At 42.4% G+C, this 21,901-nt stretch overlaps 1 protein-coding gene across 1 annotated transcript in view; it reads right to left on the bottom strand.

Moving 5' to 3' along the window:
• Window positions 1-852: 852 nt before the first annotated feature.
• LOC107298435 (cytohesin-1-like) overlaps window positions 853-21,901 on the bottom strand; it is a 30,896-nt gene continuing 9,847 nt past the window's right edge. The window contains exons 2-11 of the mRNA XM_015827815.1: window positions 13,077-13,159; window positions 11,382-11,446; window positions 10,558-10,624; window positions 9,800-9,918; window positions 7,881-7,961; window positions 6,763-6,875; window positions 4,759-4,916; window positions 3,898-4,016; window positions 1,978-2,058; window positions 853-973 (exon numbers count right to left, since the gene is read on the bottom strand). Coding sequence (XP_015683301.1) covers window positions 853-973; window positions 1,978-2,058; window positions 3,898-4,016; window positions 4,759-4,916; window positions 6,763-6,875; window positions 7,881-7,961; window positions 9,800-9,918; window positions 10,558-10,624; window positions 11,382-11,446; window positions 13,077-13,159 — 1,007 coding nt within the window. The remainder of the gene's footprint in view (window positions 974-1,977; window positions 2,059-3,897; window positions 4,017-4,758; window positions 4,917-6,762; window positions 6,876-7,880; window positions 7,962-9,799; window positions 9,919-10,557; window positions 10,625-11,381; window positions 11,447-13,076; window positions 13,160-21,901) is intronic.

Genomic DNA, 21,901 nt, shown 5'->3' with positions numbered 1-21,901 from the left:
CTGGGGTGGTGGTGATGGTGCCCACCACCTTTTAAATAACTCAGCTAAGATCTGTTTTTACTTGACATCAAAGGTTTTTTTTTCATTTTCTCTACATTGTTAATGTTTTTGAATATGATTTCACGCTTAATTTTTGTATTTATTTATTAAATTTGCTGCCCATATGATCACAAGGTAACTCGGTTGCTAAGTTAATTGTTATAAATTTCTCTGAGATCCTTTGTTATACGATAGCATTTTTCTTCTTCTTCTTGTGCCATATCCATTATCGGAGGTTGGTGATCATGTTGGCGATCCTGTTTTTATCAGCAGCCGCATGAAAAAGTGCTGCTGAGTTTTGTCCAAACCAATCCCTTAGATTTTGAAGCGTGCGATAGCATGCAAACAAAAATATCAACAGCAAATTAAGAAGCATAACTGAGCTCTATGTTTCAAATTCTGGAATTCCTGGATCATTCGCAAGTATTACCACTACCTTTTTTAAAAGGGGGCATTATTACCCCGTTTCAGTTAGACCAGAAACAAAGAATGAGAACATTTTTAGTTCTTTGGTTCCATCTTCGTTCATTTCAGTGTTAAGCCTTCTCTAATTTCATCAGTGAACTTGAAGGTTCAGCACTGTAAACCAGAAGGCAGTTTTTTTCTAGAAATCTTAGTGATTAATTTCACTTTGCACATACTGCACAACTTAAAGTGACAATTAACAGAATAACAGAGTCAGAAGGGACCTTGGAGGTCTTCTAGTCCAACCTCCTGCTTAGGCAGGAAAGCCTACATCATTTCAGACAAATGTCCAATCTCATCTTAAAAACCTCCAGTGTTGGAGCTCCCACAACTTCTGGAGGTAGTTGTTCACTTACCTGTTGATTGAAACACACCAGGGTTGCATTGACAGTACCGTTGTGCAAATGCTTCCATCATCCGGTCAATTTTCTGCGCTTCACCTGGCAACCGAAAGCTCCAAAGGAATTGCCTGTGAGGGCAATGAAAATTTAGCCTATATGTCCATTTCTGCACTGTACAGTTGTGAGGAAAGCTATAGCACAAATAATATTCCATTTATCTTTCCCCTGGCAAAGTGTTGGAAATACAACTCTTAGAATTTCTTGCCTACAGAAGCAACCAGCTGGGAATTCTGACAAGTTACAAAGCCAGCATATCTGATTGATGCTAGCTTGATAAAGAAAGTGTTGGGAAAAATAAGACTGATTCAAGGCAGGAATGCTGCAGAATTGTCAACAAAGCATTGGCATACTTCTGGTATGATCAGAAAAACCTGTTTTGAGGCTGAAATAGAATTCAAAACTTTCCCCACACCTCTACCCACAGGCTACATCAGGAACAGAGCAGATCTGGACTTTCAAGTGCTACCAGACCCCCAGTAACTCCCATAGCCCCAGCCAACACGCTGTATAATCATGGATTGTGGTTTGTGTGTGGGTGTGCCTTTGAGTCAGTTTTTCAGTCATTGTGATGTGGTTTGCCATTCCCTCAGTTTTAGGATTAGGAGTGTCAACAACAGATCCATTAGTGAAGGGTCCAAGTCAGCAACTTCACTGTGTTCTACCTATAATACAAGAATCTCTCCAGACTACTTGCCTTCTCTTGGGAACAACCAGATATAAGGTTCCATGAAACTTCGGGTGAGTCAGGCTTATGCCTTTTGTGGCTATTCAAGAACTCAAGGCTAGTTCCTCACCTGACCCCTCCTTCCTGCCTGGCTGGGAGTTTCCCAACATTGAGAGGTTGACAGGCTCCAAATCACATAGTTGGCTTTGTGCCTAAGGTAGGTTTAGAACTCATGGTCTCCCAGTCTCTAGCCTAGTACCTTTAACCACTACACCAAACTGGCTCTCCAGACATGAAAGATGCTAGTTAATCCAAAACCATGGGAAACAAAACACGATCTACAGTTACACCTACAGACACATAAGACTTGCATCTGCTAATATTATAATCTCTTCCTCTGTCACTCACCGCAGTGCCTGTACAAGGTTGAGATCTGTAAACTCGTGCAGCTCCACAAAAGAATGTAATACTTGGATATTAAACTCATCTCTGAGGGAAGGAAACAGAATACATTGAAATTCTGGACTGAGCAATTTATTACTTGTTATAGATTATATCAGACATGTCAAACACAAGGCCCAGGGGCCGGATGCGGCCCGCGAAGTGGTTTCATGTGGCCCACGAAGCCATCCTGGAAACAGTGAGGGAACAGCCCCCGTTGCCTTGGCCCTGGCCCAGGCTGGCCGGGAGCCAATGTACAATTTTATGGTAGCCATCTATGCTGAAACGCATTCAGTCTTAGCTCCACAAGGCCGTCTGGAAACAGCGAGGAACCAACCCCTGCCATGTCGGCCTCGCCCCCTGGGTGCATGCTGGGGAGTGTCACTTTGTGAGGAATGAAGAAATGCACCATCGCGCTGGCCACTTCCAGGCGACGGTGGATTTCTTCATTCCTCACGAAGGGTGACACCTACCCAGCTGCGTTTCTTGCCTGTTTTTCTTCCTCCCTCATCTCAAATATTTTCCCATCACTCTGTACTTAGGAAAGAAGGAGGGAAAGAAGGAAAGGAGAGGGAGGATCTGAGGGAAGTCCTACCTTAGTCCTGCCCTGCTGCCCTTTCACCATCCTCTTGCCCCCTCCTCCTGGCCTATCCTGGTGGTCTCCCATCCTATTGCTAAGGAAGCTTTGAATACAAAGCCGGGTCTCCTCCCATGGAGAGGGAATGGGCCTCCCTCTGACTTTGCCCTTGTACCCATCATGAGCAATGTGGCTAAGGAGAGCAAGCACAGCAGCAGCAGCCTTGAGGAGGAGGTAAGAGCAGCTGGGCACCCCCTTGGGCAAGTGGGACTGGGCTTGGTGCCATGGGTGCTCGAGGGCCAGGCTGGGTGTTTGACCTCTGCTGTCCATGGCTCCGGGCAGCCCGCACCACCATCCAGCCCCCCCCGCATGGCCTGAGAGGAACAGTGAGGCTCCTCCAGTGGACCATGCCTTGGCACTTGCCCTGGTCCCACCCCCTTCTGCCAGAGATCCTCAGATCTGTCCCACTCCTGCCCAGGCCCACACAGGCACCCTTGACGTGAACGATGTAGAGCTGGCCACGCCTACCCAGTAGGCCACACCCACTCCATCCACGCCCACCCAGTAGGCCGCATCCACCCTGGCCACACCCACCCAGCCCCCTGAGGGCAACGGCAATGCTGATGAGGCCTTCAATGAAGTTGAGTTTGACACCCCTGGATTACATCATATACAGGTGACAGAGCTTGATTATAGTTAAGGTCTGTGTTTGTTCCTCCTGCCTAATAATTATATGCTGAATCCATGTAACTTAGAGTTGCTACTCTGATGGTCCCTAAATCATAAGGATCTTCCTATTTCCTCCTTTCTGAGTACAGACTACACAGAGATAGTCCTCAACTTACAAGTACAACTGAGCCCAAATTTTCTGTTGCTGAGGCAGTTATTAAATGAATTTTGCCCAATTTTATGATCTTTGCCAAGTGAATCATTTCAGATGTTAAGTTAGTAACATGGTTGTAAAGTGAATCTGGCTTTCCCATTGACTTTGCTTGTCAGAAGGCTGAAAAAGATGAACTCATTGCCCTGGGATCCTGCAACTGCATAATTTTGAACCAGTTGCCAGGCATCTGAATTTTGATCACAAGACCATGGAGATGCAGCAATGGTTGTAAGTGTGAAAAATACTCATAAGTCACTTTTTTCAGTGCTGTTGTAACTTCAAACGGTCACTAAACAAATGATTGTAAGTCAAGGACTACCTGTACTCTTCTGCTGAGTTTGGCGCTTTCTCTAAACATTAAGAAAGAAAAACAATGTGTAAAGATTAACTTACATTCCATTCTCAATAATATGACCTGGTTAATTACCTTTCCCCCAGGTAGTCACCAATGGCAGTCTTGTTGAGTCCTTCCCCCTTGTAGAGGAACTGGGCAATGTCTTCACAGGTATTCTTCAAAAGGTCATTCTCTATGAGGAACTGAATTCCCTGCAAACCCAGGGGGGGGGGAAGAAAGCTCTTCAAACATTTGCTATGTGAGAGCATAGAAATAAGAACCTGTAACATCTGCCATTCAATTTCAAATTATCCTAATTGATATCTATTTCAAGCACAAGGGACTGCAAGGAGTTGGAGGAGTCTGCAATCAATATAACAATAATTTCCTTAAACTCACTTAATGAATTCTGCAGCTGAAGTTAGTTTGAAATGATTGCTTGACTCACTACACATGATTTATCCCAAAGGTCACACTTTTTCCATCATCATGATAAGCTATCAGAAGGCCTAACAAACTGAAATCCCAGCTGTGTTAGGGTTGTATTAAGCTGTGTTAAAATGAGTTCTGCTTTTAAGAAACAGCCTCACCCTTAAATTCTCCTGGATGGAGAAGGGAAATTACAGACCTTATTGCTTATTTCCAAAGAATCCTTGGGGGAGGAATTGNAACATGTGGTGGATCACTTCCACGGAAAGGCTCTGCACCACCTTTTCAATACGTACTAGTGCACTTTCTACTTCCCAAGAACCGTGACTGAGTTTGGAAGCTCAGTATTTGAGCAGGAGATATCGGGAAGACCAAGGTAGATTCAACCCTGATCTGTTCCTGGGTCCTGGGAGAGCCTGCCAGGCAGACAGACAGACAGTAGGCCCTCTGTTCCGGTGACTCACCACACCCACGGGGTTCTCCATTATGGCCTAGCCACAGATTTCCAGTCTCTTCTCTTCCCACAAAACTCACCCTGAGTAATTCCTCAGGCAGGTCTCCGCCATCATTGATGCCACGGTTCATAGCGATGAAGCGCTCCACGGTGGGCTTGTCCTTCACGTTGGGATTATGCAAACTGGTATTCAGCATGATAATGGCAAAGGAAAGTACATAACAGGTATCTGGCACAGAAAGAAAAGGGAACAGGAGATTCAAGCCAATTTGGGAATATAGTTTGGATTATACAGTATAGAAGCATAAGATCGCATCCACATTAGAGCCTATGGGTAGTCCTCGACGCATGGCCACAATTGGGACTAGAATTTCCATTACTAAGCAAGTCAGTTGTTAAGTGAGTCACACCCAATTCTGTAAACCTTTCTTGCCATGGTTAAGTGAATTCACTGCATTACATGACCGTTAAGCAAATCTGATTTCCCCCCATTGATTTTGCTTGTCAGAAACCAGCCGGGAAGATTGCAAGTGACAATCACGTGATTCCAGGATACTGCAGCCATTGTAAATTCATGCCGGTTGCCAAGCACCCGTGTTTTAGTATATGTGCTGCCGAAGCAAGCACGCCAAGCACCCGTGTTTTGATCATGTGACCAGGGGGATGCTGAAATGGTTCTAAAATTGTGACTGTAACTCACTTTTTTCAGTGCAGTTGTAACTTCAAATGGACATTAAAGGAAAGATTGTAAACTGAGGACTACTTGTAGAACCCAGATTGACTTTTAAAGTCTTTTGAAACTTTAAGCCAATTGGGGTCACTTTACCTGAAATATTGCCTTCTACCATTTATTTGTTTGTTTATTTCCTGCATTTAATATTTTTATGTCCACTCAAGGTGGTGAACATATGTAACATTCCTTTCTCATCCTATTTTCTCCACAACAACAATCCTGTGAGATGGATTAGGCTGAGAGTGAGTGACCGGCCCCAACACCTGTCTGGCTTTCAAACCTAAGGTGGGGCTAGAAAAGTGTCCTGGGTTCTAGCCTGATGCCTTAACCATTACACCAAGTTGGCTCTCACATAAGACTTACTCATTTCTTCAAAGGCTGTGTGTGCCTAAATAAGTAGCTAGTAAGGGAGAGGGATGTTGAGTAATAGTATGCTTAAGAAATAGCTTTTCCAGAAATATGCCTTCTAGGGGCAATGAAGACTGGGGTAGTGATCATGGTGCCCACCACCTTTTAAATAACTCAGCTAAGATCTGTTTTTACTTGACATCAAAGGTTTTTTTTTCATTTTCTCTACATTGTTAATGTTTTTGAATATGATTTCACGCTTAATTTTTGTATTTATTTATTAAATTTGCTGCCCATATGATCACAAGGTAACTCGGTTGCTAAGTTAATTGTTATAAATTTCTCTGAGATCCTTTGTTATACGATAGCATTCTTCTTCTTCTTCTTGTGCCATATCCGTTATCGGAGGTTGGAGATCATGTTGGCGATCCTGTTTTTATCAGCAGCCGCACGAAAAAGTGCTGCTGAGTTTTGTCCAAACCAGTCCCTTAGATTTTGAAGCGTGCGATAGCATGCAAACAAAAATATCAACAGCTAATTAAGAAGCATAACTGAGCTCTATGTTTCAAATTCTGGAATTCCTGGATCATTCACAAGTATTACCACTATCTTTTTTAAAAGGGGGCATTATTACCCCGTTTCAGTTAGACCAGAAACAAAGAATGAGAACATTTTTAGTTCTTTGGTTCCATCTTCGTTCATTTCAGTGTTAAGCCTTCTCTAATTTCATCAGTGAACTTGAAGGTTCAGCACTGTAAACCAGAAGGCAGTTTTTTTCTAGAAATCTTAGTGATTAATTTCACTTTGCACATACTGCACAACTTAAAGTGACAATTAACAGAATAACAGAGTCAGAAGGGACCTTGGAGGTCTTCTAGTCCAACCTCCTGCTTAGGCAGGAAAGCCTACATCATTTCAGACAGATGTCCAATCTCATCTTAAAAACCTCCAGTGTTGGAGCTCCCACAACTTCTGGAGGTAGTTGTTCACTTACCTGTTGATTGAAACACACCAGGGTTGCATTGACAGTACCGTTGTGCAAATGCTTCCATCATCCGGTCAATTTTCTGCGCTTCACCTGGCAACCGAAAGCTCCAAAGGAATTGCCTGTGAGGGCAATGAAAATTTAGCCTATATGTCCATTTCTGCACTGTACAGTTGTGAGGAAAGCTATAGCACAAATAATATTCCATTTATCTTTCCCCTGGCAAAGTGTTGGAAATACAACTCTTAGAATTTCTTGCCTACAGAAGCAACCAGCTGGGAATTCTGACAAGTTACAAAGCCAGCATATCTGATTGATGTTAGCTTGATAAAGAAAGTGTTGGGAAAAATAAGGCTGATTCAAGGCAGGAATGCTGCAGAATTGTCAACAAAGCATTGGCATACTTCTGGTATGATCAGAAAAACCTGTTTTGAGGCTGAAATAGAATTCAAAACTTTCCCCACACCTCTACCCACAGGCTACATCAGGAACAGAGCAGATCTGGACTTTCAAGTGCTACCAGACCCCCAGTAACTCCCATAGCCCCAGCCAACACGCTGTATAATCATCTATTGTGGTTTGTGTGTGGGTGTGCCTTTGAGTCAGTTTTTCAGTCATTGTGATGTGGTTTGCCATTCCCTCAGTTTTAGGATTAGGAGTGTCAACAACAGATCCATTAGTGAAGGGTCCAAGTCAGCAACTTCACTGTGTTCTACCTATAATACAAGAATCTCTCCAGACTACTTGCCTTCTCTTGGGAACAACCAGATATAAGGTTCCATGAAACTTCGGGTGAGTCAGGCTTATGCCTTTTGTGGCTATTCAAGAACTCAAGGCTAGTTCCTCACCTGACCCCTCCTTCCTGCCTGGCTGGGAGTTTCCCAACATTGAGAGGTTGACAGGCTCCAAATCACATAGCTGGCTTTGTGCCTAAGGTAGGTTTAGAACTCATGGTCTCCCAGTCTCTAGCCTAGTACCTTTAACCACTACACCAAACTGGCTCTCCAGACATGAAAGATGCTAGTTAATCCAAAACCATGGGAAATAAAACACGATCTACAGTTACACCTACAGACACATAAGACTTGCATCTGTCTAATATTATAATCTCTTCCTCTGTCACTCACCGCAGTGCCTGTACAAGGTTGAGATCTGTAAACTCGTGCAGCTCCACAAAAGAATGTAATACTTGGATATTAAACTCATCTCTGAGGGAAGGAAACAGAATACATTGAAATTCTGGACTGAGCGATTTATTACTTGTTATAGATTACATCAGACATGTCAAACACAAGGCCCGGGGGCCGGATGCAGCCTGCAAAGTGGTTTCATGTGGCTCACGAAGCCATCCTGGAAACAGTGAGGGAACAGCCCCCATTGCCTTGGCCCTGGCCCAGGCTGGCCAGGAGCCAATGTACAATTTTATGGTAGCCATCTATGCTGAAATGCATTCAGTCTTAGCTCCACAAGGCCATCTGGAAACAGCAAGGAACCAGCCCCTGCCATGTCGTCCTCGTCCTCTGGGTGCATGCTGGGGAGTGTCACCTTTGTGAGGAATGAAGAAATGCACCATCGCGCTGGCCACTTCCAGGCGACAGTGCATTTCTTCATTCCTCACGAAGGGTGACACCTACCCAGCTGCGTTTCTTGCCTGTTTTTCTTCCTCATCTCAAATATCTTCCCACCATTCTGTACTTAGGAAAGAAGGAGGGAAAGAAGGAAAGGAGAGGGAGGGTCTGAGGGAAGTCCTACCTTAGTCCTGCCCTGCTGCCCTTTCACCATCCTCTTGCCCCCTCCTCCTGGCCTATCCTGGGGGTCTCCCATCCTATTGCTAAGGAAGCTTTGGATACAAAGCTGGGTCTCCTCCCATGGAGAGGGAATGGGCCTTCCTCTGACTTTGCCCTTTACCCATCATGAGCAACCTGGCTAAGGAGAGCAAACACAGCAGCAGCAGCCTTGAGGAGGAGATAAGAGCAGCTGAGCGCCCCCTTGGGCAAGTGGGACTGGGCTTGGTGCCGTGGGTGCTCGAGGGCCAGGCTGGGCATTTGACCTCTGCTGCCCAGGACTCCGGGCAGCCCGCACCACCATCCAGCCCTCCCCCCGCATGGCCTGAGAGGAACCGTGAGGCTCCTCCAGTGGTCCATGCCTTGGCACTTGCCCTGGTCCCACCCCCTTTTGCCAGAGACCCTCAGATCTGCCCCACTCCTGCCCTGGCCCCCACAGGCACCCTTGATGTGAGCGATGTAGAGCTGGCCACGCCCACCCAGTAGGCCACGCCCACTCCATCCACACCCACCCAGTAGGCCGCACCTACCCTGGCCACACCCACCCAGACCCCTGAGGGCAACGGCAATGCTGAGGCGGCCCTCAATGAACTTGAGTTTGACACCCCTGGATTACATCATATACAGGTGACAGAGCTTGATTATAGTTAAGGTCTGTGTTTGTTCCTCCTGCCTAATAATTATATGCTGAATCCATGTAACTTAGAGTTGCTACTCTGATGATCCCTAAATCATAAGGATCTTCCTATTTCCTCCTTTCTGAGTACAGACTACACACAGATAGTCCTCAACTTACAAGTACAACTGAGCCCAAAATTTCTGTTGCTGAGGCAGTTATTAAATGAGTTTTGCCCAATTTTATGATCTTTGCCAAGTGAATCATTTCAGCTGTTAAGTTAGTTACATGGTTGTAAAGTGAATCTGGCTTTCCCATTGACTTTGCTTGTCAGAAGGCTGAAAAAGATGAACTCATTGCCCTGGGATCTTGCAACTGCATAATTTTGAACCAGTTGCCAGGCATCTGAATTTTGATCACAAAACCATGGAGATGCAGCAATGGTTGTAAGTGTGAAAAACACTCATAAGTCACTTTTTTTCAGTGCCGTTGTAACTTCAAACGGTCACTAAACAAATGATTGTAAGTCAAGGACTACCTGTACTCTTCTGCTGAGTTTGGCGCTTTCTCTAAACATTAAGAAAGAAAAACAATGTGTAAAGATTAACCTACATTCCATTCTCAATAATATGACCTGGTTAATTACCTTTCCCCCAGGTAGTCACCAATGGCAGTCTTGTTGAGTCCTTCCCCCTTGTAGAGGAACTGAGCAATGTCTTCACAGGTATTCTTCAAAAGGTCATTCTCTATGAGGAACTGAATTCCCTGCAAACCCAGGGGAGGGGAGAGAAAGTGCTTCAAACATTTGCTATGTGAGAGCATAGAAATAAGAACCTGTAACATCTGCCATTCAATTTCAAATTATCCTAATTGATATCTATTTCAAGCACAAGAGACTGCAAGGAGTTGGAGGAGTCTGCAATCAATATAACAATAATTTCCTTAAACTCACTTAATGAATTCTGCAGCTGAAGTTAGTTTGAAATGATTGCTTGACTCACTACACATGATTTATCCCAAATGTCACACTTTTTCCATCATCATGATAAGCTATCAGAAGGCCTAACAAACTGAAATCCCAGCTGTGTTAGGGTTGTATTAAGCTGTGTTAAAATGAGTTCTGCTTTTAAGAAACAGCCTCACCCTTAAATTCTCCTGGATGGAGAAGGGAAATTACAGACCTTATTGCTTATTTCCAAAGAATCCTTGGGGGAGGAATTGTTCCAAGAGGTTTAGCAGATAATTTGGGGGAAGAAGGAAAAATAGAGATAAACACGAATATAAGTAAGGCCCAACTTGATATAGCCAATTTGGGATCACATCCTTTAATCCTGTTGATAATGCAGGATTTTGCCTGGTGTATAGTTGCTATTAATACAACACCAAGAAAGTAGTCTCATTTACCTTCTTAGGATCCATGTTGAATTTCTTCCTGCCCATTGCCACTTGCTTGTTTCTCTGCATGTTTTTCCTAGGTAACACAAAAAGGTTGCTCAGTCTCCTTTATTACAAACCAACATGTGGACACTACTTCTGATACAATCTCTGCTTGCAATACAATTAACCTTTTTCTCCATCTTGCATTCTAACTGCAAGCTTAACAAACACATTCTCATCCCGTGCTGTTCAATAGTTGATACTGTGATTCTAATGCCCCTGAAAGGCTTTAAGGCCCAATCTAAAGCCTCTAAACACAAGCAAATTCCTAATTTCTATAACAAGATGAACATTCACTTTCAAACCTATCAGGGAATTAGGTAACAAGATTCATTTCTCAGAAAACTGAAGTCAGCAAAACTCTCAATGTCACTGAATATTTTCATGAGGAAAAACTTCCAAAAATGTTTTTTTTAACAACATAAGCACTAACGTGCTGCATATACAGAAAGGCATATTTGTTATTTAGATTAAAAATCAGACACTGAATTCCTAGAAAATGGAATGTTTTCATTCAGTAGGCAAATTGTTTTTGGTTTTATTTATGAAGGATTTATTGTATTGTTCTAATTGACTGCTATTAGTCACCCAAGTTCTTATGTAAGATACGGCAGCCATTTAAATTTTCCAAATCAATCAATCAATGGTCCACAATAGCCACTAACAACAGGATTTAGTTTCAACAGATTAGGGATTTTGCTAGAGTGACTACTTCTTTCTTTCCAATATTCATTCCAAAAATAGTGAAATGCCAGCAAATTTCACCTTCCCACTTCTCCATCAGGACTCACCTCTCTTCTGTGGAGCCCAGGTTCTCAATTTCATTAGTGACTTCTGCTATCTCATCTTTCAGACGCTGTATAGAAGAACAAGGGGGGAAATCATGGAATAAGTAATGAAGTGACGCTTTTGATCAACCTGAGCCAGGGAGGAAGTTAACATTTATTTTTAACCTCAGAATGGAGAACAAGTTTTATTATATCAGCTTTGCCTGAACTCTATTTTATACCAGTTTCACCTTTTTCAAATTTCCAATTCAGACCTGAGAATGTTCAGTGGAGGGGCAAGAGAAGAGAAGAAAAGGCACACTTACAGAACATAGAAAAGAACAACCAAATTCATGCTGCCACTAAAAGACAAGAGTATAGTAAGCTGAGATTTAGAAGCATCCAATATCCCAATTGCAGCTACAGAACTAACAATCTGACCCCTGTGGCTCCTTTAAAGCCAAGAGACATTGTTCCTTCACTGCCCATCTTCTGCAGCCCAAAGTTTAGGCTAGGGTGGCCAAAATGAAGCAAGTCTCTCTGTCTTGGCTCTGAGGACAACTGAGCCACCAGCAGGCCAATCTTCTCTCAGCGGAAGGAAGAAGATAAACCCCTGGGGCTAACACAGTTACTGGGCTAATCCCATTAGCAAGCGTCCAGCACATGTCAGTGATTAGCCCCTGCTGCTGTTTTATTTATTGCTGATGGGCTTGAAGAGCATCCGTGCCAAAGCAAAGCTCCAAGGAGCAAGTTGCTACAGGGAACAGACGGCTCCTGACAGAGCCAAAAGCAGATCTATCTGGCTAGTAGATAATGCAGTGAGTGGGACGGGATGCAATAAAGCCACCTTTCAAAAGGTACAATTTCTTGGGGGAAAATGCAAATTTAAAAAAATGGCTCTATCTTGTCTGATAGGGAAAGAAGAGAGAGCTGAAAGACAGGGGGACAGGAGAGAAGGGAGATAAAACATCTCCTCACTTCTTTGACAGGCCAGAATGGAGATTGAAGTTGGGGGGGGGGGAATAACTTGGGAGCTATGCTGTGCAATTGGATCTCCTTGTCATTTTGCACCTCCCTTTCCTTAGTGTTCAGAGTCATGGCTGCCCACTCATCTGCAATATTACAGCTCAAGATCCTCACTGTACAAACTCTCAGGACCACCTACCCAGAGGAAATCAGGGAAATTGAAATCACCAATTTTTAATTTTTTAAAAAAGAAAACTCACCCACAGATAGAATCACTGGCTTCAATTTACAATGTCTGAGAGTTGGGCTATAATTACTAAGGGGCAAGGTAAACAAAGAGGCATGGGAAGGGAAACTTGCACATCTGTAAATTTAGTTTATCTTTGCACTGAGTAACAACACAGCAAACAATTAAGTCCCAAAAGGAATAGGGATGAGCAGCCGGAACAAAAGTGCCAGGGATTCAGAGAGAGCTGTATCCCAAAACAGGGATTAACTCATCTTAGACGAAGAATGTGAACATGTAAAAAAAGGGTTACCCTTGTCAGAAATGTGGCACACCAAAACCTATTAATTTGACAACTGCTTCATCTCTTCTGCAGAAAACTGTTTATGTGGAGCCAAACCATTCCCACCCTCCATATTTTAACTTTCAGCAACTCATTTCAGGCAGGTGCTCCCGAGACATGACCTTTAACCTGAGTTATGGCTTGCTGAATTGCACTTCTATTCTCCTGTCCTTTCTTCACACACCTGTATGTCTGCCAGCAGCTCCTGTTTCCGCCGACGGATGTTCTCCAATTCTTGACACTCTTCAGGGGTCAGGTCGGTTGGTACTGCAAGAAGAAACAAAGAGTTATGCTCTAGGTTTGGGGTTGGTCTGGATAGTCTTATAGGTTCCCTCAGAACTGTAAAACTTGAGGAAAGATTTCTATGAATTCAGTGGTTCCTTGTGTGTCAAAGAGGTATAGAAAAGAAAGGACTGAAAAGAACAAAGACTATCAAGAATGCCTAAGCAAAGGGTGGAGATTGCTCAATATTCTTCTCTTACTAGACCAAGGGCAGGGGTGTTGTATGTGTGTGTTGTGTATACATGATCATAGAAATGTTCTTCCACGGCCAAGGATACTACATTCTGGATTAAACCTTGGCACCCCCAAAACTTCTCATATGAAAGCCTTAACATTCACTCAGGTTCAGTGAGAGAGCACAAATATTACAATGTAAAAAAAATCTATATTAGAGGAGAACAAACTAATATCACAGGATGGTTGATAGACTCCCAAAGCCGTGGATCCCAGAGAGGCCATCCAAAGCATACCATGAAAAGGAAAAAGATTCCTAAACACTGTGCATGTAGTTCCCTTACACCAATATTTAATTAATGTAATTTAAAGTAAAAAGAATGTACATTCAATTTTTATTCTGGCCCATTCCTTTGTTGAGTGGGACCCTCTGCCCCTTGAAAGCCTAAGGTAGATAGATCTCTGTCCATAAAGGCTGTCAATTCTTGATCAATGTAATGACCCAATTTGTTCTTTGAGAAATGACAAGTCCCTGCCATTATAGGTGCACAGCTTTCTATCACCAGATTATGCTATAAAACTTTGGGGTACACAACATATGCCCTCTTGCACACATTCTAGTCATTTTACTTATCTTTCAGTCTTGAGTTTACAAGTTTCCCAGTGGCCCCCAAAAAGTGCAAAAATGCTGGACTAGAGAGATTCTTTAATCTGATCAAAAATAATACTTTCAGAAAATGAGAAGTGGATCCTGGACTTATAATACAAAATGTCAAAAAGATTTATTGTAAATCTGATTTCTTTCTGCTCAATATGCTTCATTACCGTATTACCTTCTGGGCATAACAATAACAATAAAATAAAGATTCTTAAGACTTAGCATTACAGCGTATATTTGCACTTTGGAAGAAATGTTTTAAGGTTTCTTTGGGGGATGGGGAACAATTTTAATGGTGATTTGACATGCAAGGAAAATGTTATTTAATTTTACCAGCAAGCAGAATCAAGCTCTCTTAGGCCATGATTTTTCTTCTTCTTGCAAACATAAAATGGCAATATCAGATTTTGCAAATTAGGTTAGAGAAGCCTGTATTAGATCACAAATTCTAAGTTCACACCTTGAATACAGCACAAATGCCACAAATCCGGGATTTGAAATACCTGGGACAAGAATTAGAAGGCATTACTGTATTTTTTAAGAAGGGGGGGGGGGAACCATATAAAACTATGTGACATTCACTGAAACTGTGAAAGTCTCAAGATACATTCAACACTCTTAGGAGAATGACCTGCTCAAGACTCCAAATGAGAATGCATTTTTTTTCTATAATGTTGTGCAGAATGGATAATATCACCATTTCACAAAGCGGAGAATTTCACTGCATGTAATTTGTGCCTTTAAGATAAGGCAGTGGCAGAAGAGCTGCCACACCCTGAGACATATATTATTCTTTTATTATAAACTGCATGATCCTTTCTCAGCTCTAACTTTTACAAAGCATGTCAGTCTAACATTAGCTTCTGCATCAATCTCTCCTTTCACAAATCTAGATTCACACCAGCAGGTTTAGAATGCTAATCCCAAGAAGGATGGCTGATACTGTAGATCTGTTTAATACAAATCGGGTTGTTAGTAATGGGTTGGTATTGCAAATGACCCAAATCTGCTCCAGATACAAATCATAAATCACATACAATTCTATTCTTCAGAAGACTCCTCGAACAGCTTCAACTTTTCAGAGTGAATTAGGATATACAGATCTGCATCAGGTGGTGGTGAACTGCAATCATATGCACACAGCTGTGTCCTATCTTCAGAAGTAGCTTGATTAATCCCACTGCAATCTTTTTAACAGTTAATCTGGTTGACCCTAGAAGCAGTACTAGAGTTATGCACAATGGCTCTGTGTAGAAATGCTTTGCATCTACTGGCTTTATGCCTACTGCAAGGACATGTAAAAGGGATAATTTATCTTTCTTATATTCATGAGTCCAGTAAATGGAGGAAGCATGGTGCCCCAGGATTCTTAGCAAAAATCAGAACTTGAGCATCCTATCTATCAAAGATACCCCATGGAAGAGGCAGCACGTGGTAGCTGAAAGAGCCAGTTCATTCCAGAATTCTGACCTACATCTGCACAGTGGCATACACAGACTTTCACATATGCAGCCAGCATCATAAGACAGCCTGCAAATGTCACTAAAGAAGTTCAACCACATTCTCATCATTACAGATGCAAGATGCCTTGACTTGACTCAGGATTTTTGCTGGTTAAATTGGTTTGAAGTAAGAGTCAAGATGGAACTCCTAGATTAATATTAGGATGTCAGATGGGGAAGACCAACAGTGGGTGTAGCCAATCAGAAAATATATTATCACTCTACCTGGCAAAATCCTCGTGGTATTTGGTGGGGGAGTACAGCGAGCAATGGGGAATGTGTCCTAATGGGAGTACAGATTTCCAATTAGGAGTGGGAAGTCAAATCTCTCTAGTCAAAGCCAATTCAGAGAGCAGAGTTCCTGACACAACAAGGCTTCATTGTGTGACTGCTGGAACAGAGAAGCCAAACAAGGAAAGCGCCTCTTCTTTGCTTTGTAGTTGGACACGAGGACATCAGCCTAAAGCCAAGCTTCCTGCAGCCACAGAATACAAAGGAGGATGGTCTTAAAGAGGCAGCATCTTCCCTTTCCATCATAAGGGTTAGAGGTATAGAGCCTTGGTGTTTAGCTTAAATAGTTCATGTAGTTTAGATACTATTATCAGACCAACAACATTCATTTTCAAAACTGACTGAGAGCTTTATAAAATTAAATGAGAAATTATGTGATGTCCCCTCTTCCCTATAACTTTGATCTCATTCCTAGGCATTACATCAATCTTTTTACAATAAAGTTTCTCAACCTCTTTGTAAACCCTCAGAAGAAAGGCAAAGTGTCCCCAAGAATGTGTGTGTGTGTGTGGGGGGGAAACTGTAAAAAAAAAAAGGACATTTCTTTTATCTGAGGAGGGTGAAAACAGATTCTACACCTTGCTTCATCTTGTCCTTCTAGGACAGTGGTAGGCAACCTTGGCTCTTTTATGACTTGTGGACTTCAACTCCCAGAATTCCTGAGCCAGCATGGCTCAGCTTGGAAACCTCTCACTTTCCCCTCAGCATGGCTGGCTCAGGAATTCTGGCAGTTGAAGTCCACAAGTCATAAAAGAGCCAAGGTTGCCTACCCCTGGTTCTAGGATATCAATGTTTTCCACTGCCAAGCTGTGCTGCTAAAAAGAGGTGATCATCAAGTCAACAGGGGAAAGTTCAGCATCTGCTCTGAACTTAATAACTGGTTTGCATCACATATAGAAGAAAACACACAAACATGATGAATGTGCCCTATAAAACTAAAGCCAGATGTTTCCATGGTCCTTATTAAAGAGCACAACGGTATAGAAAAGGATAATTGTGCACACATTTGGTTTTAAGTATTATAAATGCAGCCGTCTCCTCCCAGTCAAATGGGCAATCCTAGGCCAATAACCTTACAGTTCCAATGTCTCAAAACAGGTTCCTTAAAAAGACAAGGTAGAACTTTAAGGAGATGCTATAATCTTGGAGGAGACCTTAGAATTTATCTTGTCCAGTTTGCTACCCAATGCAACAATCCTCTACTAGATCAGTGGTTCTCAACCTTTTTAATGCCGCGACCCCAACCGGTCGTTAGTCGAGGACTAAACCGGTCGTAAGTCGAGGACTAAACCGGTCGTAAGTCGAGGACTAAACCGGTCGTAAGTCGAGGACTACCCAACCAGTCGTAAGTCGAGGACTTTTCCTGCCCGGGAGCGCCGCGCATGCGTGGTTCCACCCCCTGCGCCGGCCGAGGCGTAGCTGGCAAGCGGCAGAGACGGAGCAGGCCGACCACCAGCTGGCCCAGCCCAAGGGAGGTAAGGAACCCACCGGAAAAGGGGGGAAAAAATGGCGGACAAAAAAATGACGGATAAAAAAAATGGCAGACAGCCTTGCTTGGCGACCCCCATGAAATGGTCGATTGACCCCAAATGGGGTCCCGACCCACAGGTTGAGAACCACTGTACTAGATGATTCATGAGAGATCACCATCTAGCCTCTGATTAACCGCCGCCAGCAAACAGGGGATCCACTGTGTCAGGTGACAGTCAATACAGCACCATTGTTGAACAGTTCTTAATTTTTCCTGATTCTAACCAAATCTATAGTATTTCTTATAATTCTCATCTCCAAATATTTTTGGAGTGAGAGACCAAACCTAAGCAAATTTGAAATCTCTGATTTCCCTATTCTTTTTTACACTGATATCTAAACTGCAATGTATATACATAAACTTTCCAATCAGTTGAAGTTCAGTGAGTGGATTATAGTATTTCTCAAGAAGTAATATTGGTTTTTCTAAAATTCTTCAGCAGCACAAACTCCCATAATCTCATTTTCTCTTTTCTGCTGCTAATAAATTCATGCATTTCTAAAAGTATCCATTCTTTTCCTTCCAAGCAAGTTGCTTATGTGAGGGTTAACCTTATCACCCAATATTGCCTTGGACTGTAATAAAGCCATCTTTCTACAGATTAAATGCATCTGTGCCTATTTAAATGAAAGCATCCTATGGGTATTTTTTCCTGCTTTACTTCATGCCAATATTAAACCAATATTTTTTTACAGAAGTGCAGTCTGGGTCTGCAAGAATGGAGCAATCAAGTTCCCATAGATGACAGCAGCTATATTGAGTGTCCAATCTCAATGTTTGTCCTCTGCTCTAAGTCACATGGGTGGTTGTGTGAAGCACTGCATTTTACGTTTGAAATGGTTCCAATATAATCTAAAAAGTCAGGGGGGCAGGATGTTATCATTTTGGACTTATGGCAGCAACACTATGCTCAAAACAGAGGGGATAAATTCAAAATGGTCTAAATTTCTAATGTCTTGCCTACCTTTATTTGGTTCCAACCTTTGATCCAAAAAAAGGATTTTCCTTTGCTCTTGGTGATATGATGTCCCTCACCCCAGAAGTTTAAACTCTTGGCAAGCAGCAAGTAACACTGCCATAAACTATTAACTGTTGCTTCTTTAGAAAATCTTACCCAACTTTCTAGCTGTTCTCTGGTAAGACTGGCAGTCACAGCCCTTAACTCAGGTATATACCCCTGTCATTCCAAACCAGTGCAATTTATCCAGAGCACATCCTAGACACAAATTATCATTTTTCACTTAGGAACATTATTAACGGTCTAAGGCTCATCTAAGTATGAACACTCTACTTGCATCAGGGAAAATCTAGTTCCTGAATGCACATTTGACAGAATGATGAACTTCAGAGATCAGAAGAGAGATCCCCATAAATAAGCCTGCAAAATCCTAGAACTATAGGCACCCTTACCCTGCTGGCCTCTACACTAAGTCCTTCAAAGGAGCTATTTCTTCCATCCCAACACTAAGGAAAACAACGTTAGCATAATACCCTCTATGCCAAAAAATAAGCTATTGGGAAACTACAGTTACAGACAGTAGACGGATGTGGAAAACAAAGCTCACCGATGGCAGGACAGAAAGATATGTCACACCAAGCATGCCTATGACAGAAAGGACACGCACATGGGACTCCCATTAATAAGACCCAGACCCAGCACACTAAATGCAGTTGTGACAGATGGACCAGCACACAGAAAGGGTGCCAAGCAATAGCAGTTTTTCCTAAAGCAGAGACAATTTCCCATCCACACACCCATGCACATGCTTACCCCAAATCAGCTGCCTTGCTTTTTCTGCCTGCTATGGATGCAAGCCCTGTGACACAGCATCAGTGCACTGGCGGTCCATGTGCTGGGGAGCCCAGCCTTGTCAAGGCAAAGGGGCTGTGCCTCATTGGGCCCTCATTCTACTCCACTGTGCTTCCTGGTCAGCCTTCCAGAGAGTCTTCCAGAGAGACTGATGGCTTTGGGACCACCCACCTGCTGCTGCACAGAGCCCAGGCATTAACTCCTGCCTGCCTGAACCACAGCTAGGACTGTACAAAATGTAGTGGAGCTCTTGGTAAGACAACCTGGCTCTTTCAGAAGCAGCCCCAGCCCTATCTCAGTCTTAAAACAGGAATACAAGCCACTTCTACCAAAACGGCTTCTCTTCTCTGCAGCTTGCTAGTTCAATACCAGTAAAATCTTTCCAGAATGCTGAGAAAGCTGAACTACCTTATTTAGTTTAATGGTACCCTATTCAGTAAACACAACAGCATCTTGTTAAATCTGTTTAAGGCAAACACTGCAGAATTCTGTTTTTACCGAAATGGATTGGCAACATTTCCACATTGCTATAAAGCCACACATGAATTTTTGTTCTTGTTAAGCAAACCCAGAGTTGTGACTGTTGTTCTTTTTATTCAAAACTCACATCAGTTTGGCAAATGTGGATTTCCCCTCTATTTTCTGAATGCTCGTGGAGATGCCCGAGCTAACTGAACTATCCTTTTCCCCGCTTCAGGCTGTATGCCCACATCCAACATAAAGATTTTCTTCCTCTGTATGCTGTCTCTTCTGCAACAGACTTTTAAAAAGGTTTTGGAAAGCTTCCTCTTTTCCTTTCTTGGCTTTTAATTGGCTTAAAAGGAGTCACACTGAAGTGATCATTATTTGTTATTGGTATTTGCTATATATGCTGGCTGTTAAAAAAAAAGAGAAGTATTTATGTGCCATCGTCCCTTGCAGCAATGAAAAGCATTCGTCCACAACAGGATTGTCTTGATTAAGTCCTACATGCTCAATGATACTACGTGTTCCATGAATCAATTTATTTCTTAAGAAAACTTCATGGACAAGAGCCAGAAGGAATATTTGTGGCACGTTGGACTGGGGACAAATATAGGAAATAAAAGGGAAGATCCTTATCTTTGGTAAATGTAGGATAAAACAAAGCAGCACTCCAGTTTAATAGTTTCTAAATGCTTTTTGAATAGCACAATTTTAATTTTATTAAATTTATTAAATTAGATTTCATTTGATTTTAATTTATCTTTACATTTAAGTCCTATGTGTTTATACCATTGTTCTGTTAATGAGCTATTAAAATGCAATATTGTATAACTCTTCTGTGTCTGGCTGTTCTAGTCCTTCTGTCAATATACTTACTGGCTCCTTTACATAAAAAAAGTAAAAGTCTGAAATCCTGTTTAGTGCGGAAAAAGATGTTATGAAATTGCTTTGTTAGGAAATAGATTCCACTAGAGATGAATTTTTGTACTCATTCAGAAAATAGTTTAGACCTCATCAAAATTAATTTAAAAACAGGGACTTGATAATGTTGTAATGTCGATAAATCAGCTGTAAAGAACTTCACACTCCAAAAAGATTCTTATTCTAGGCTGGAGGTTTTTTATGTGATTATTTGTTCATGTTTTTAGCTTCAATATTCTTAAATTTTATGAATTAAAAATCCTAGAGAAACTTGTATCTTCCTCACATGATTTTTATTATGGGAAAATTTCATTGGAAATAAGCATCCAAGTCATATTTTTATTTTGGTTTCTATTTCCTTAACAATTTTGAGATATACTCTATACCAGCCTCTCTAAATAAGCTTTGTAATTTACATCTGAGTTTTATATATCTTATTTTTTTGCCTCATTTGATATCCAGATCTAAAGGTCCATAATATTCAAATTCACTGTAAAAGAACAAACCTATATATGATTATAGGTTGAAACTTCCTAACAAAAATTTCCTGACAGAAAGCTTGCCTCCAGAAATCGTGGGAGATTTTTAAAAAGAGGCTAGACCAGTGGTTCTCAACCTTTTTAATGCCGCGACCCCAACCAGTCATAAGTCGAGGACTAAACCGGTCGTAAGTTGAGGAGTAAACCGGTCGTAAGTCGAGGACTAAACCGGTCGTAAGTCGAGGACTACCCAACCGGTCGTAAGTCGAGGACTTTCCCTGCCCGGGAGCGCCACGTATGCGTGGTTCCGCCCCCTGCGCCGACCGAGGCGTAGCTGGCAAGCGACAGAGACGGAGCAGGCCGACCACCAGCTGGCCCAGCCCAAGGGAGGTAAGGCACCCGCCGGAAAAGGGGGGAAAAATGGCGGATAAAAAAAATGGCGGACAGCCTTGCTTGGTGACCCCCATGAAATGGTCGATCGACCCCAAATGGGGTCCCGACCCACAGGTTGAGAACCACTGGGCTAGACAATCACCTGTCTGAGATGGTATAGGTTCTCCTGTTTGAGCAGGGGGCTGGACTAGAAGACCTCCAAGGTCCCTTCCAGCTCTATTCTATTCTGGATTACTCAAAGTAACATCCATTGATTTTATAGAGGGTTACTGTCAGCTACAGAGGATGGAAACCTAAAAACATCTCAGTGAAGTTGTTAAAAATGATCTCTCCTCCTATGTGCATTAAGCAATCTTTACATGCTGGACATTCAGGAACTGCTGTCTTCCATCTTGTATGTCATCAGATATGTTTACATACAGATGGCCTGTTCCTGCTTTAGATCTCACTGATTTTTTTCTAAACCTCATTGCAGACTCAGGTTCAATACTTTCATACATTTT

This window comes from Protobothrops mucrosquamatus, unplaced genomic scaffold, assembly GCF_001527695.2.
Source record: "Protobothrops mucrosquamatus isolate PMUCROS unplaced genomic scaffold, P.Mucros_1.0 scaffold3965, whole genome shotgun sequence".
NCBI classification, from domain to species: Eukaryota; Metazoa; Chordata; class Lepidosauria; order Squamata; family Viperidae; genus Protobothrops; species Protobothrops mucrosquamatus.
The sequence above is the reverse complement of the archived record's forward strand: the minus strand, read 5'-3'. Positions and strand labels throughout refer to the sequence as shown.